This window comes from Chelonia mydas, chromosome 7, assembly GCF_015237465.2.
Source record: "Chelonia mydas isolate rCheMyd1 chromosome 7, rCheMyd1.pri.v2, whole genome shotgun sequence".
In the NCBI taxonomy this organism is placed as follows: domain Eukaryota; kingdom Metazoa; phylum Chordata; order Testudines; family Cheloniidae; genus Chelonia; species Chelonia mydas.
Genome location: NC_057853.1, coordinates 19,499,894 through 19,514,412, shown reverse-complemented (window position 1 = coordinate 19,514,412; position 14,519 = coordinate 19,499,894). Strand labels below are relative to the sequence as shown.

Here is a 14,519-nt window from a genome sequence, read left to right as displayed (position 1 = left end):
GTTTCGTTTCCAATTGTAGGACAAAAGTTGTGATGGCTTTATTTATCAAATTTCTATTGACTCATTTCTAGTTGAGTCTCTCTCACAAAAATCAAAACTAACCGTTCAATTATATTGCAAAGCTGCATTTAAATAATCTCTTAATCTAAATGAGCCCCAACCTCCTTAAATGCCAGCAAGAAAAAATGAGCTTTGAATTTTGATAAATCCATGATCAGTTGAACTAGGAAAGCACTTTCCAGAGTCAGTGAACCTTCCTGGAAAATGCCCGGCCATCAGCTCCTATTCATTTATATAAGGGGAAATAATATCAGATGCACTGCAATCTTATACTTCAGCCTCTGCTGCACTAAAACCTCTGTTCTTTTTCCTAAAATATCATATTGCATAAACCTGACTTTTCAGTCCCATTCAGACTTCGTTTTAACATTCAGACCAAATGAATTTGTGTGATCTTGTGGCTGTCTTGTAGTAGACTGTAGTATTATTGCTGTGTTTGAAGACCATGCAGCATTTTTGCCTTTACATGCAAAAAATCAGACTTGTTACTATGTCATGTGTAGAGCTAGAAATAGACATCTGGAAGAACTATGCAAAAAGATCAGAATTATGTGCCATTTTGAAGAAATTAATAGGTTATAACACTGAAAAATATCAGTCCCATAACTGGCTATGTAATTCTGTATGAAAATGTCAGTGACTAGTTTTATAAAAGTTATTTTTGTTGACCTTATCTAATTAAGAACACAAGTTCTCTTAGAATATAAGAGATACTGTACACTATACTTGAATCACTACTCCTCACACTAAGTCTTTGGTATCATTCTTCCTGATAATCTTCACTTCCAAGAACAAATATGAATTATTCTTAGATTTGCTTTTCCTTTAGTAATATGTCCAGTAAGCAACTATTATCTTTATTTATAGCTGCTCAAGAATAAAACTTGTGTTCCAGATTTTTAAATAAAAATATCATAAACTCATGTTAACCCCTTTGTTGGTTCTCCTTCCTGTGCTGTCATAAATTTAAGACGCACCTGCTACTTTCCACAACACAGCAGCAGGATTATATGAAGAATGTTTAAGCAGATAAATAACTCCAGAGCCTTTCTTTTTTTTTTTCTTTTCTTTTTTTTTTAATGGTCAAATAAGGTTGAAATCCTGTGTTTTAAAAACATATGTTCCACAGAAACCAAGCATTTGGAATAAGCAGAACACAGGGGTTTCAAGTCGAGCTGAGAAAGACGTTGAGCAGAAGATAGAAGAAGATCAAACGTTAGAGAAAGCGAGGTAATTTTTAGGTTACAGCAGTACAAATAAATAAGAGGAACAAACGCTTGCTAGAATTTCTTTACACTTGTAACAAATTGCATAAAAGAAATCATACAAATAGCAGAATGCAAGTAAAAGTGGCAGCTATTCAGTTTTTACTGGGCTGCAACTAGTTCATTGCTTCTTAATGTCTCTCCACTTGCTGCACTTTGAGACATCTACACTTCAATGATTGTATCCTCAGAAATTTGACAGAGTATAGATTTTCTTTTAAAGCATTTTCTTCCATATCAGTAAAAGCATGGATACAAACACCACAATCAGTATTTTGTGCTCCAAAGAATACTTTTTTATAATTTTTGCAGAAAACTGTCTCTTACCTATTTATATATATATATGTATGTATATGTTTTTGAGGAAAATTACAGGTCAGGGACCTGAGTCGGTTAGTTGTTTAATTAAAATATGCATTGAAAATGTGACATCTGCTGGTTCTCTGCAATAAATTCCCCATCTCTTATGAATACATAGGTGTAAACCATTCCAGGAGCTAGTTTTAAGGTATTCTCTCTGGTTTCTGTGTCCATTTAGATCAGTGGGGGGACAACCTGCGGCCCACGGGCCACACGTGGCCCGTCAGGGTAATCTGCTGGTGGGCTGCGAGACAGTGTTTACATTGACCGTCTGCAGGCACAGCTGCCTGCAGCTCCCAGTGGCCGCAGTTCACCGTTCCCGGCCAATGGGAGCTGCGGGAAGCAGCACAGGCTGCAGGGACGTGCTGGCTGCCGCTTCCCACAGCTCTCATTGGCTGGGAACAGCGAACTGCGGCCACTGGGAGCTGCGGGCGGTCAATGTAAACACTGTCTCGCGGCCCGCCAGCGGATTACCCTGATGAGCCGCGTGTGGCCCGCAGGTTGCCCACCACTGATTTAGATGGTGTTTTCTGAGACATAGTATCTCATGCCTTTTACGCTGTGCTCCATATCTTGTTGCCTGAAAGTAATTACCATAGAGAGGTTCTGGGCTGATATACAGTTTATCTTGGTATTTCATCTAGACAGTTGTAATTACAGAGATGTACAATACTTACATTTATATGTTGCTACCTATTTGATCATTTCATTGAAGGTGAACTATGTTACTTTTTATTAAAAATTGTTCACAATACAGACTAATCAGCAATCTGTATGTTCGTAGAAATGTCAGTTACAGTTTAAAACAAAATTCCTCCTTTGCTTAGCTGTTAAGATCTGAATTCTGGGTTCTACGACTCCACTTGCTACAGTTGATAACTTCACTGATACCTTCAGCAGTATAAGAAAAATGGTGCTTTTCCTGCAGTGTCCCCTAAGCCGTTGTTTGGTTAAAAACTCTTGCCATTCATCTGTAGGGGAAAATATCAAACATTATTGTCATTTATTCCATTGTAGCCTAAATAATGAAAGACTATTCTGTTTGTGGTGTATTTGGAATCATACTGTAAATATAACCTGCTTTTTCTTTAGGCAGAAGCTGGAAGAGAAAGCAAAGCTGTATGAGAAGATGACAAAAGGAGACTTTCCAGGTGAACAAAACCTGCCTAAAACCAGTGTATATTTTAAAAACCTTGCTTTTATTTGGTCACTCTAGAAGCTGGCCACCTGAACAGTCTCATAGTTGACAGCCGTTACGCTATAAAATACAGTACTTCTGTTAATAAATGTAGCTTTTACACTAAATATGCTTTTTGGAGGCACAGCATACAAGCTAATTGATAACCATTATTTTTGCTGAGAGAGAAAAGCCAGTGCTAAGGAAAGAATATTACTTCTTGAAGGACAGTCCAGCCTAGGAAAGAAATGTGAGAATCATTTGGCTTGATCATCAAGCGAGAGAAATATATTCTGGTTTCTTAGTATAGAACCCTAGAAAACTAAAGTTACTTTGTCATGTTGACATCCTTGGCTTTTATCTGTGGTTCTGCATGCTTCCTTTTCACTATATGAAGAGTTTAACCTGGGAAAGAGAGAAGGTGACTGGCTGGTCCATGTGTGAATGCCAGTAGCTAATAGGGTCTGACTTCTCACCTCCCAGGTTTGACAATCTCCAATCCATATACATACTTCCACTTTCCTGTCAGCACACATCCAGTCCTTTGTGTGATGTGACAGTTAGTAGTAGAAAGGCTCAAATTCAGTTTAATCCTTCAGTGCTATCTCTTTCGCTAGTTTCGATGTGCAAGATCCATCATATAAAATGTACTCTCATCATTCTTCTCCCTTTTGGAAAGAGAACTCAAGTGACTGCTTAGGTGCATTCTACGTGCAAAATGCATCCTCATGTTACACTCACTCTTAAGTAATTGTCCTCTATGAACACCATCATTGGAAACTGAACTATTGAATGTAGTAGCCTGCTGTACCCATTCATCTCTTTCATATTCACAGTTTGTCAAAGAACTATTTTATTCTCTCTCTAAAATAAAATTAGCAATTTTAAATCTGTTTTTCCAAATGGTAGAAAGAAGGTTATCCTAACACTCACATTACTGCCAGTTTCATTTTCATGTTAGGACTTGAATTAGTATTGTAACTGTTAATTAGCATAAAGATTTTTTATTTTTTTTCAAAGAAGGTGTCAGCACAGTTGCTGTGAACTCTTTTCTGGGGTATATGTAATTAATTGCTTTAAACAAATGAAGTTTACATGCAGAAATACGAGTCATCCCATATAGCTGAATTTTCTTGACAGTAGATGAGATTAAAGCATTGTCTGATAGTATAGTCAAGGGCATTGTTGGCAGCTATGAAACTGATTGTGGCTATTCCATATTGATTTCTTGCTCAGTTGTGTTCTTTTGATGCCTGTTATCTAAGAATTGATTTTTCTGCCCTAGATGAAGAAACTGAGGATTTGTACCTTGTGGATTTCGCTCAGAAGATCATAGACAAACGGAGAGAAATAAAAGATCTGTGCGAGAGTGAAGCTGCTAGAAAGGCATCAGAACAGGAGGAAGATGAAGAGAAGACACTACCTGAAATAGAAATACCACCCCCAAAGGACCCCAGTGAAGAATGGTTGGTAATACTGTATGGACAGAACAAGTCTGACAAATCTGTTTTTATTTTTTGATAATCTCATGTGCATTTAGTCTAGTTTAAAAAACATCTTGAATAAGGAATCATTCTAGCTGATACCAGTCTATCACTTGTGATTATAACATTTTCCCTTTAAGAAGCACTTTTTTCACATTTGTCTTCTTACACTGCAGGAAAGACTCCAGGTAGAATAGGTTATTTGTGTATAGTTTAAGATTAATTTGTGTTTTAAAATCTATGTAAAATTTTTAGTTTAGTTTTATCTAAATGCAATTATAGTCTCTCTTCTTCTGTCAAAACTAAGAGCATGTAATCGTGTGAAGTACCTCCTCAAATCCAACTCTTTCCTTTGGAATGGATAACCACACAGGCATTATTGATCTTTATGAACTAGTTCAGGGAAAGGCTTCCATTATATAGACCAGATTATGTAGATTGACCTACTTTTTAAAATAGGGTTACATTTTCAAAGCAAGCAATGGGGAGTTTAGACGCCATTCCTATTCACAAACCAGATTTTGCGATCTGGTACCTATGCAGTTGTTTGAAAGTCAAACAGTAAAAAATTTAGCTTCCTGGGGGGGGGTTTACATTTAAGATCACTGAGACAAAATGTTAAACTAGGTAATCTACCAGTTATTTTTCTTTTAATGCTATTCTATAAAAGAGGTGAATGCAATAGGTATTAGAATACATAATTTATATGCCTTATGGAACACATTATTTTCCCTTACTTTCTCATCTCTCAGCGACATTAACTTGCTTAGTGCAGTTGGACTTGGGAATTCTAGGAGTTTCAATGTGTGGGGGAGGCTGGGCTGTATGAGAGCTAAATCATTCTTATCTAGTGCTTAAGGTAACAAATTTAAACTGAGCCTTTTTAGATTGAAAGGGGAAAACCTTCAATCTTCCAGAAAGAGACCCAGAAGTTCAGAGTTTCTCAAACTGCTAGCAAATTTGCAAGTAACATTTCCTTCCACAACAATGTATTTTAAACGGATGGCCCACAATAGATGCTGTTTTAAGTACCCAGGGTTTTGAGATGTATTGATCAAGAAAATGTGCTATGAATAAGAATGATATTAAAAGGGCTCATACATTTTCCTGCTGAAGTTATGGGAGTTCTGATCCTCTTATCGATGCAGACTGTACATCTGGTGTGTCCTGCATGGAAGCATTCTTTAACTAGACTAATTTTTATTGAAATAACTCTGCCCCCTTTGAAGTAATTATTTCCTCTGATCACATGACTTTCAAAGTCAGCAGTAGTTTTGGGTTTCTGGCATTACTGAATGTATAGATTTTCTCTATATGGAGGAAGACAGTGCATTACCAGCATTTCTTTAAGCTCCAGAGTTTTAAACTACCCATAAAAACCCTTCTGTAGTTAAGTTCCAGGTGGCCAATAATCTTTCAGCAAAGACACTGTAAATAATTATGAAACCTAGCTAGCTAGGTTTTTTTTTTTTTTTCCTGTCTGTTCATAAAGAAAACAGTGTAGGCAGATGGAAGTTTTACTCTTGGTAATCAGGTTTGAACAACAATAACTAGTCTGAAAAATAGCATTCCAGTTTTTCAATTTATTAGTTTTAAGGTAGGAGATAGTCATTTTGTTTCTTACAGCATACGAGGGGAGTGTGCCCATGGTGAAGAATCAGAAAGAAATATGTGCTACTGGTATACTACTAGGTCTAAGGTGAAACTGTCAAGTTATTCTGTGCCCTTATCAAGTTTAAATATCAGAAATGTAAGCCAATCTGTTCACCTTCCATATACTTTTTCAATACTTGTCTTCACCCCACCTCAGTAAAATGAAAAAGACAATTCTAATTATTTACTGATAAGCCCCCAGGAACATTATTGTCTCAGCACTATGGGGCTCCAATCTGATTGGAAGCCTTTGGGCACTACCATAGGATTAATATATACTACTAATTATTCTCCAGCCATGTATATACTCTTGGACCATAGGTCATAGATAGAAATATTTTTTTCAATTTTCGTATTGTTTACTTGGTAAAAATAAATGGCACTAATACTAAGCTCTAAGAGTATGTCTGCACTGCAGTTAGACCCACCAGGTGGTCCGTGGCAGCTGACTTGGGCTCGGGCTAAGAGGTTGTTTAATTGCAATGCAGAAGTTTGGGCTCGAGTTAGAGCCCGCACTCTGGAACCCTCTCCCCTTGCAGGGTCCTAGAGGGCAGGCTCCAGCCCGAGCCTGAATGTCTGCACCACAGTTAAACAGCCCCTTAGCCCAAGCCCTGCAAACCTGTGTCAGTTGGCACGGGCCAGCCATGGGTATCTAATTGTAATGTAGACATACCCTCAGTGCCCTTAATGTTTATTTTAAAAGCATAACTTAATGACAGAATAAATCTTTAAAAGTTTAGTATTTGGGGACTATTTTGTACACTGGGTCAGCGATACTTTGTTGGCTGTATGTTTTGAGTTTCCTAAAATGGTATCACTAGAACTACTTGATGCTAAAGAACTCTTTGTAGCACTGGTGGACAATAAGTACCTCTGTTTCTCATTCTCCCCACAGTTTTAAGTGGAGCATTCACTATGATAAATAGCGTACTTTGTGTAAAGCTATGTAAAGGGAGCTTCAAAGGAACAACATTCTGCTTGATTTACTAGGCTTTTGTTAAACCACTTGAATGATCACTGAAGCTCTTAGTAAATGAGCCACAGACTGATAATTGCATTATACTATAGCAATTTAATATTTGTGTGAGAAGTCAGTGCTGCATCATTATGTTCACCACAGGAAGCAGATATTATGCTTTCAATTTTATTTTGACTTGGGAGCTACGTGACATCATAACTTGTAAACAGTTTTCAAACTGTCTTATCATGAAGGAAGACAGCTGTCTCAAAATGAGATTGAATAAAATATATCAATGTGATGTATCTTGTTACAAACCCTGTTAAAAATGTGTCCTTTAAATTGTTACACTAGGCTTGTTAACTGTTAGGATGGTGTTAACTTTAGCACCCTGAATGTGAATATTCTCTATGGAAAGTATTCAGTTACTTGTATCCTTTGGATAAGAGTTCTGTAAATCTGAGAATATAAATTGTGAGAAATTCTTGTTACTTTGATTACAGGGTTGATTATGTGGATTCCTTGGGCCGATCTAGACGCTGTATGAAGAAGGATTTGCCAAATCTGCTTAAAATGGACAAAGAACTTCAGGGGAAAAGGTATGGCTTCTCTAAGGAAAGTATTTTCTCCCAAAGGATTTCATAGACGTGTTTTATGGCAGGAAGAGAGTTTGTACACACACTTGGCAGAGTTGTATAACCAGATTAACTTCATTGAAGCCATCAAAGTCTTTTGACATTGGTGTAACTGCAGAATTTGGTCCAATGTATCCAAAAAAAGAAGAGGAGAATAGTCGGTGCATGATGGATTGATTTAAATCACCAATTCTAATAATGATTTAAATCAACAAGCAGGAAACCTTGATTTAAATCACCAATTTGAATCATGGTTTTGCATTTGTACTTTTAAATTATGTTAAAAGGCAGCAGGAAGGCAACACACATACACACCAGTCATCACTGTTGGTAACCATTAAAACATGATGCTTTGCAAATCAGCCTTTACGCTGAATTTGGTGCTGCTGTTTGGTAACTAGGAAGATACACTATCTATACACAAAAACAACAAGGAGTCCAGTGGCACCTTAAAGACTAACAGATCTGTTTTTATTCATAGATTGGGAGAGAAAAACAAGCTTTCCTGCTTTTTCAACTCCGTTTGGTTTTTTTATTTTTAAATCAGCTAGTCATTGAACTGAACTAGTTGAAAAAACTGAAATAAAGAAACTATTCTCTCTGCCCCTGTAGAAGAGAGTGCTGATGTCAAAAACTAGTTTAGCACTTCAGCAAACTCTGGGTCCAGTTCCATAGTCTGACTTTCTTTAAAATTTAGCAGCAAACATGTACTGCTTAATATTATTTTTTGTATTTAATCTAAATGATTTTAATAGTTTGGACCTTAACATTGGATAAATTTAGATTTTAAAAAAATCAAATTTTAAATGTTTATTTTTAAAAAATAAACCTGTATTTAATTTAAATTAAAAAAGTCTTTTCTGTTTTTAAAATCATCAACTTCTATCCATCCTAATTCAGTGTGTTTAGAGTGTCACAATCTTTTGTGTGGTTTTATCAAAACTTCCTTTGTGAACACATGCATTTGTCTTAAGCTATTTTATTTCACTGGCAGTTGAATTAATCCTCTGAAAAGTGTGTGGCATATTCACATTTTAAATGGTACCTGAGTTGAGGCCATGTATGCCAAACTTAATACACAGAATTTTTATAAACTATTAAAGCTCAGATTCTGATGGAAAATGCTAATGAAATCCAAAAACTTCATTGTAGAGCATTGGCTCATATTAGCCCCACAAAGGTCTATTAAATTAATTTAGCAGCCTATTGGGTACTTGACTTATTTTTTTAAAAGTTATGGTCCTTCTATAGAAGTTGTATTTTAATGTGCCTTAAACCTAAAGAATCCCAGCAGATCTATATTTTTTGTCCTGGATGATCTGATTTTAAGGTTTTTAATAAAGTCCAATACATGACATTCTGAGTGAAGTTGTTAGAACTCCAGTTGTATAGTTAATTACAGCAATTCTGATAAAACTAATGGCAGAAATGAAAATTATATTGGAACAAAATGTGCCATAATTGAGCACTTATATTATTGAGTTGTAAGCGTTCCTCCTTGAAAATTTTACAGCCTGTTCTTTATAGTTCGAAACAGAATGAAGAATATAAAATTGCTTAGGAAGTACATTCTCTGTATTCACCTGGATAAGTGGTCTGCAATCATATTTTGATCTAACCTAGCTAGATAATGGGGGAGAGAACTGTTTCTGCCTCCCAAGGAAAAACATAAAAGTATTTTCCCCCTCAGCTGCTGATGTTGCTCATTTAAATGTTTCATTTTTTACATTAAACAAATAAATGCTGTTCACGTTTTTGTATCCACTTCACATTGGTGAAAGTGTTGCTGTTATTCTGCTTTTGGTGACTATTCTGTTGAGCACTGGTCATCTCCCACTTCTTCTATTTTCAGTTATTAGTGACTTCACAATGCCTATGAAAATGGTATCAACTTCTTCTTAAGGATCTTTAATTAGAATTAGTTTACTGTGCTTTGCCAGATGTGGTATCGTATCCTTTCCTCCCTCTTCTATTCTGCAATGTACTACAAATTCTCATACTGTGCTCACGGCTGTAGTATCTTGGCGCCTTCCATTAGCTTTCTGCAAACCAAGTCCACACTCCTGATGAGTAATTAAAAATGGCTTAGCCGTTGTCATACTTCCATTGTTCAATACCAGAGAACCTTTACACTTTGTTTGGGTTTTGTTTTTCACTAGACAAGGCATTGAGGAGAAGACTCTATCGTCTGAAGATATGAGACGAGAACTTCAGCGGCAGCAATGGGAAAGAGAGGAAGAAGAGGCCCTAAAGAAACCTGTGGGACCCATACATTATGAGGACATTAGAGAAAACGGTTTATATTCGTTCCTTTGTATGGCTTATCTTCACTGTAGGATGGTTTGTAGAGGAAGAAGGTGTAATTTACCTCTAAGTATAAAAACTACTCCAGTATAAATATATTTTCACCTTGTTAAACTGTGTTAGAAATAGCCACTTAATTTACAAAGGGATAGCATGCATTCATCTCCTGACTGAAAAAATAAATCAGGAAAAAACCTCCTAGTTTCCTAAGAAAAGTTGCTGGGAAGCGTCATCACGTGAGTCAATTAAAACTAGACTGGACATAACCCTCTAATGCTATTGTCAGGCAGGGCAATGGGCAGGATGACCTAATGAGTCTTTCTCCAATAACTTACACCCTGGTGATTTCAAGGTTGCTGCAGCTGTAAATCTGATGAAACCAACTGTTGAAAATTGTTCCTTTCAGAGGCCAGACAACTAGGCGTTGGCTACTTTGCCTTTGCTCGTGATAGAGCACAGAGAAATAAGCAAATGGAGACTTTGGAAATGCTGAGAGAGCAGGTATGAAGCTAAAAGTAGATCCTTAGTCTGTGCTGGGACCAGCCTTGGCTCCCCATCTTTATATATTATTTTGGAACCTTTGCACTGTGTACCGGGTAGTAAATGTGTTGGAAAATAGTAGCAAAACCAAAACTACTTGTGTAAGATGTTGAACTGCAGAGCATGGACACCTGTAATTGTCCACTCACGATCTTTGATGCCGAAAGGCAAAATATTTAGAAATAAATTTTCAATGGAAGTAACCCGAGGTCTGCATGCAAGAAAGTGTTGCCTTGTACATATATTTACTGTAGTTGTGTCAACAAATGGATATCTAGACTTCAGAATAGCCACTTGCATGCACAGTTGCAATAATTGCACATGTGCAGCCTTGATAAATACACAGCCATGGCTCCTACCCACTGGAATTTGGCCCTTAAAGTTGAAGAACTACTTTTCATTATTACATTTTGTATTAATTTCTGAGTATAATATAATGTTAAGAATGCTTTTATCCCATCAATATAGGGGAAGGGTTGTAGGAACAGGTACAAAGTTACATACATAAAACAAGTGTTGAAATCCTAAAATAAACCCCTTCCCCCATTTTGGCTTTTCATTCATGGATTTCTTTTGAGTTGAGGTTAGGCGTAGCTTCAGTGAAAAACCTGTTTCTTCTACTCTCTGGAAGTTTTCATCTTATATGTGAAATAAGTATCTTTACATCCCTTCCTCATGCCTCTCTATAGCAAGCTACTTAGAACAGAGACATGTTTTGTTTGGTGTACTTAGCCAAATTTATTATGCCTGGTAGTGTGTGCAAGTTTGGATTCAAGGAATGGGGTCATTTTCCTCCCCATTGAGACAATGCACCTGATAATCAGTTCGTTTCTGGGGATAACTGAAGGAGATGCGCAATTGATTATAACCAAATGCAGGATTAACTAATGAACATTTTCGGTTACTGTTAAGACCACAGACCAAAGGACTAAACGTGAACATTTAAAGGAAAAACGAAAGGCAGTTCTGAAAACAAGGCTTTCTAAACTTAAAGCAAGAAAGATAAAGAGACTAAGAGAAGATGGACTAGAGGAAGAGGCAAACAAACTGGAAAATGAAGGTATGGTCTGTAACAAGTATCTTTGTTTTAAAACAATCATTCTCCCTCAGTATCGTGGAAAAAATATTCTGCTCAGATGGAATATCTGTGTTTGAATACCAACATTATATATTTTGAATATATTAAATTATATGGCTTTGAAAAAATTAACAGTTTAAATTAATTGCACTTAGGTATAAAATCATATATACTAAAAATAATGCTTCCCGTGGAGAGGCAAGTGTTGTGTTGTGTGCATTGTACTGCCTTTTAGGTTCACACATGCCAGGAAGAATTATGCAGGTCATTCTAAGCTAGAATTGCATGTATTTAAATGGTGATTTTTAAGATAGCCAATTACTTGAGGTATGAAGAAATACAAGCAATTTGTGCAGAGTTATCTTGTCAGGAATGTCAGATACTGTATATTCATAAAATTAAAATGATTGCAGGTGGTAATTAAGGGCCAGAATCTGTATTCAGATGACTGTGCACAACATACATTTTCTATTAAGCCTATAGCTTAATTTATGTATGCAGAAAAACCCCTTCTGCCATGTGATTTTTGTGAGAGTTGTTTTAAGTAAAAGGTTCAGTACGTACAAATGGACACATTCCAAAGCTTATTTGTAACTTGGTGGTACAAAAAAGAGTTGTAGTACCCTCTAGTAACAGCAGTATGTGAGTGAACATGATGAGATTATGTCTTCACTGCAGAGTTAAATTGAGTTATCCACACTTAAATTAGCTCCACTTGAGTGAGAGTGGCCACACTGTGGAATCACATTCAAGCTACACAGAGTGGTTGTGTTAGTGGCTAAGTTGTACCAACTCAAGCTTTAGCCTAGACCCTCTGATGGATCAGCCACCACACTCAAATTAAGAGTTTTTGGGTGGATGAAATTCAAATTAGGGGCAACACTCAAGTTACAAGCTCTGAAAAAGGTGAATGTCAGAAATCATATAAAGGGAATGTGGCCTCATTTCACAACTTGCAGACATAAATTTTTGAGTTCTAATCCCAGTTCTACACTGGCTCCATCTATGGTATTGAGTCACGCTATCTGCTTCCTCATCTGTCAAATAGAATTAGTACTTTCCACCACCCAGTAATGGGAGGGTACTTAAATGTAAAGTGCTTTGGAAATGCAGAACATTAGTATATCAGTGTTAAGTATTATTCTTACAGAGAAGAATAAGAACACAACTTTTTTCTAAGATCACTGAAGCGGAGATACATGCAAGTGATATTTTCATTCTTCCCTAATTTCCCATCGTCACTAGACCACTCAGCCTATTCCTAGGTATGTTATTAGGTAATACGTTTCCAGCAGTCTCTTCTTTTACACTCAAAAGCTAATGAAGGGTTGTGGATTCATTTCTAGATTATCTGGCTTATCCACTATGGCTTATGAACTAATACACAGTAAATAAACAAACAACACCTCCCCAGTCAGATGTATTTCATTCTGATTAGATAACTGCTGTAGACATTATCAGTGTGAATGTGGAGTAGCTCTTGTCATGTATCCTATGATATTTGAAAAATAAACCTATATCCTGTTAACAAATTTCTTTTCCCTTTTTCAAAAGAAGAGGAAGCAGTTATTGGACCACTACCAGCTGAACCAGAAGCCTCTGTGGCTCCAAGAGTTGCAGAAAGTAGAAAAGTGGAGGTCATCATTCAGGAGAGAAAAGATACAAAGGCTGGTGTGCCCTATGTTCGAGAGTGGGATAAAGGGAAAGGTAAGAAAACTGAACTATAAACGTAGCATGGTATAGTCAAAAACACTGTTTATTAATGGGCTCAGCACTACTGTCATTTTTATAGATGATGAAGCTGAAAAGTAAAGAAATATACTTTCCCTTTCCCTGTCAAATTTACATTGTCATTACTTTATGGTGAGCCTAGAAAGAGATTGACAGCCTTGACCACGACATGAGCAGCTGCTGTAACATATCCTAGTTTTACCATTCACACAGGTTATTGGGTTCTATACAAAGATACTGATGGAGGAAGGTTGAAGTGTGAATTATTTTAGTTTGTAACCTATCCTGATACGCAAAATAATTGCTGTAACTTTATACAATGCGGTATAGATAGGCAGGATGTGTCACACAGAAGAGCCTAAACTCTAAATGCATGAGTAGGTAGAGTATTGCACTAAATTACATAAACAGACACCATGGAGGCAGATGGAGTAGTGCGAGGTCACTTTCCCTAAAATGCTTCATCGTCAAAGTGAATTTTGAGGGAAGGATTTGAGGGAAAAGCAGAAAGGCTCTTGGCACACAGCAAGTGGAGGCTGTTCCATGATTCTTGTGAAAAAAGGTGCATGTAAGAAGATAAGAAAAGGGGGAAAAAGAGGAAACAGTGAGAGAGATGTAGGCAGCGTTGGGCAGATCCTTAAAGGTGTGGACAAGCAGTTTGAACTTAATGCAAAAGAAGTGTAAGTGTTTGTGTAATAGAAAGTAGTAAATTTGGAACTGAAGTGAGGGCCCTCCCTCCTAATGAGGTATAGTTAAATATGTGGCTACAGCAATTTGTATCAAATTGTCAAGAGTTAAGTGATGTAGTTAAGACCACCATATTAATTTATACTGAATAAAAATGATATTTGACTTTTGGCCTTCTGATTATGAGGTGATATCAACCCCACTACAGCACATGAGGGTAACTTAGTTTAACTGGCCAAACTTTTTCTGAGAAGTGAACAGAAGTGCTATATGAAGAAAGTAAGTAACTTTATATCTCAATCATTAATGTACAAGTGCCCTCCGCTCTTCCTATGCCTTTATTCATGCTGTGGTTACACATGGAAGCATCTTCCTTTTCCTGAATGCCAAGTGACTTTGCTGTCCTTCAAATCCTTTCTCAAAACTCACTCCTTTCGTCTCACTCCCTGCCATTAATCTAATCTCAGGTACTCTGGCCTGAGAGCGCCGAAGGAGCATTGTGACACAACGCCTGACCTCTAGGCGCTAGAAAACCACTGGAACAACACTGGGATTTACAAAGCCTGAGTTAGGCACTTAGGCACCTT

The 14,519-nt window shown here is 36.9% G+C and overlaps 1 protein-coding gene across 3 annotated transcripts in view; it reads left to right on the top strand.

Annotated features, from left to right (window-relative positions):
• CCDC174 (coiled-coil domain containing 174) overlaps window positions 1-14,519 on the top strand; it is a 29,060-nt gene that overhangs the window by 10,333 nt on the left and 4,208 nt on the right. Inside the window, exons 3-10 of one of the 3 annotated variants that reach the window (XM_037903904.2) lie at window positions 1,190-1,290; window positions 2,778-2,836; window positions 4,148-4,328; window positions 7,461-7,556; window positions 9,752-9,888; window positions 10,303-10,397; window positions 11,349-11,496; window positions 13,072-13,221. In XM_037903904.2, the coding sequence (XP_037759832.1) occupies window positions 1,190-1,290; window positions 2,778-2,836; window positions 4,148-4,328; window positions 7,461-7,556; window positions 9,752-9,888; window positions 10,303-10,397; window positions 11,349-11,496; window positions 13,072-13,221 (967 nt within the window). Of the gene's footprint in view, window positions 1-1,152; window positions 1,291-2,777; window positions 2,837-4,147; window positions 4,329-7,460; window positions 7,557-9,751; window positions 9,889-10,302; window positions 10,398-11,348; window positions 11,497-13,068; window positions 13,222-14,519 lie in introns of all 3 variants that reach the window. The other 2 variants (XM_037903903.2, XM_043552093.1) reach the window with 2 other exon arrangements.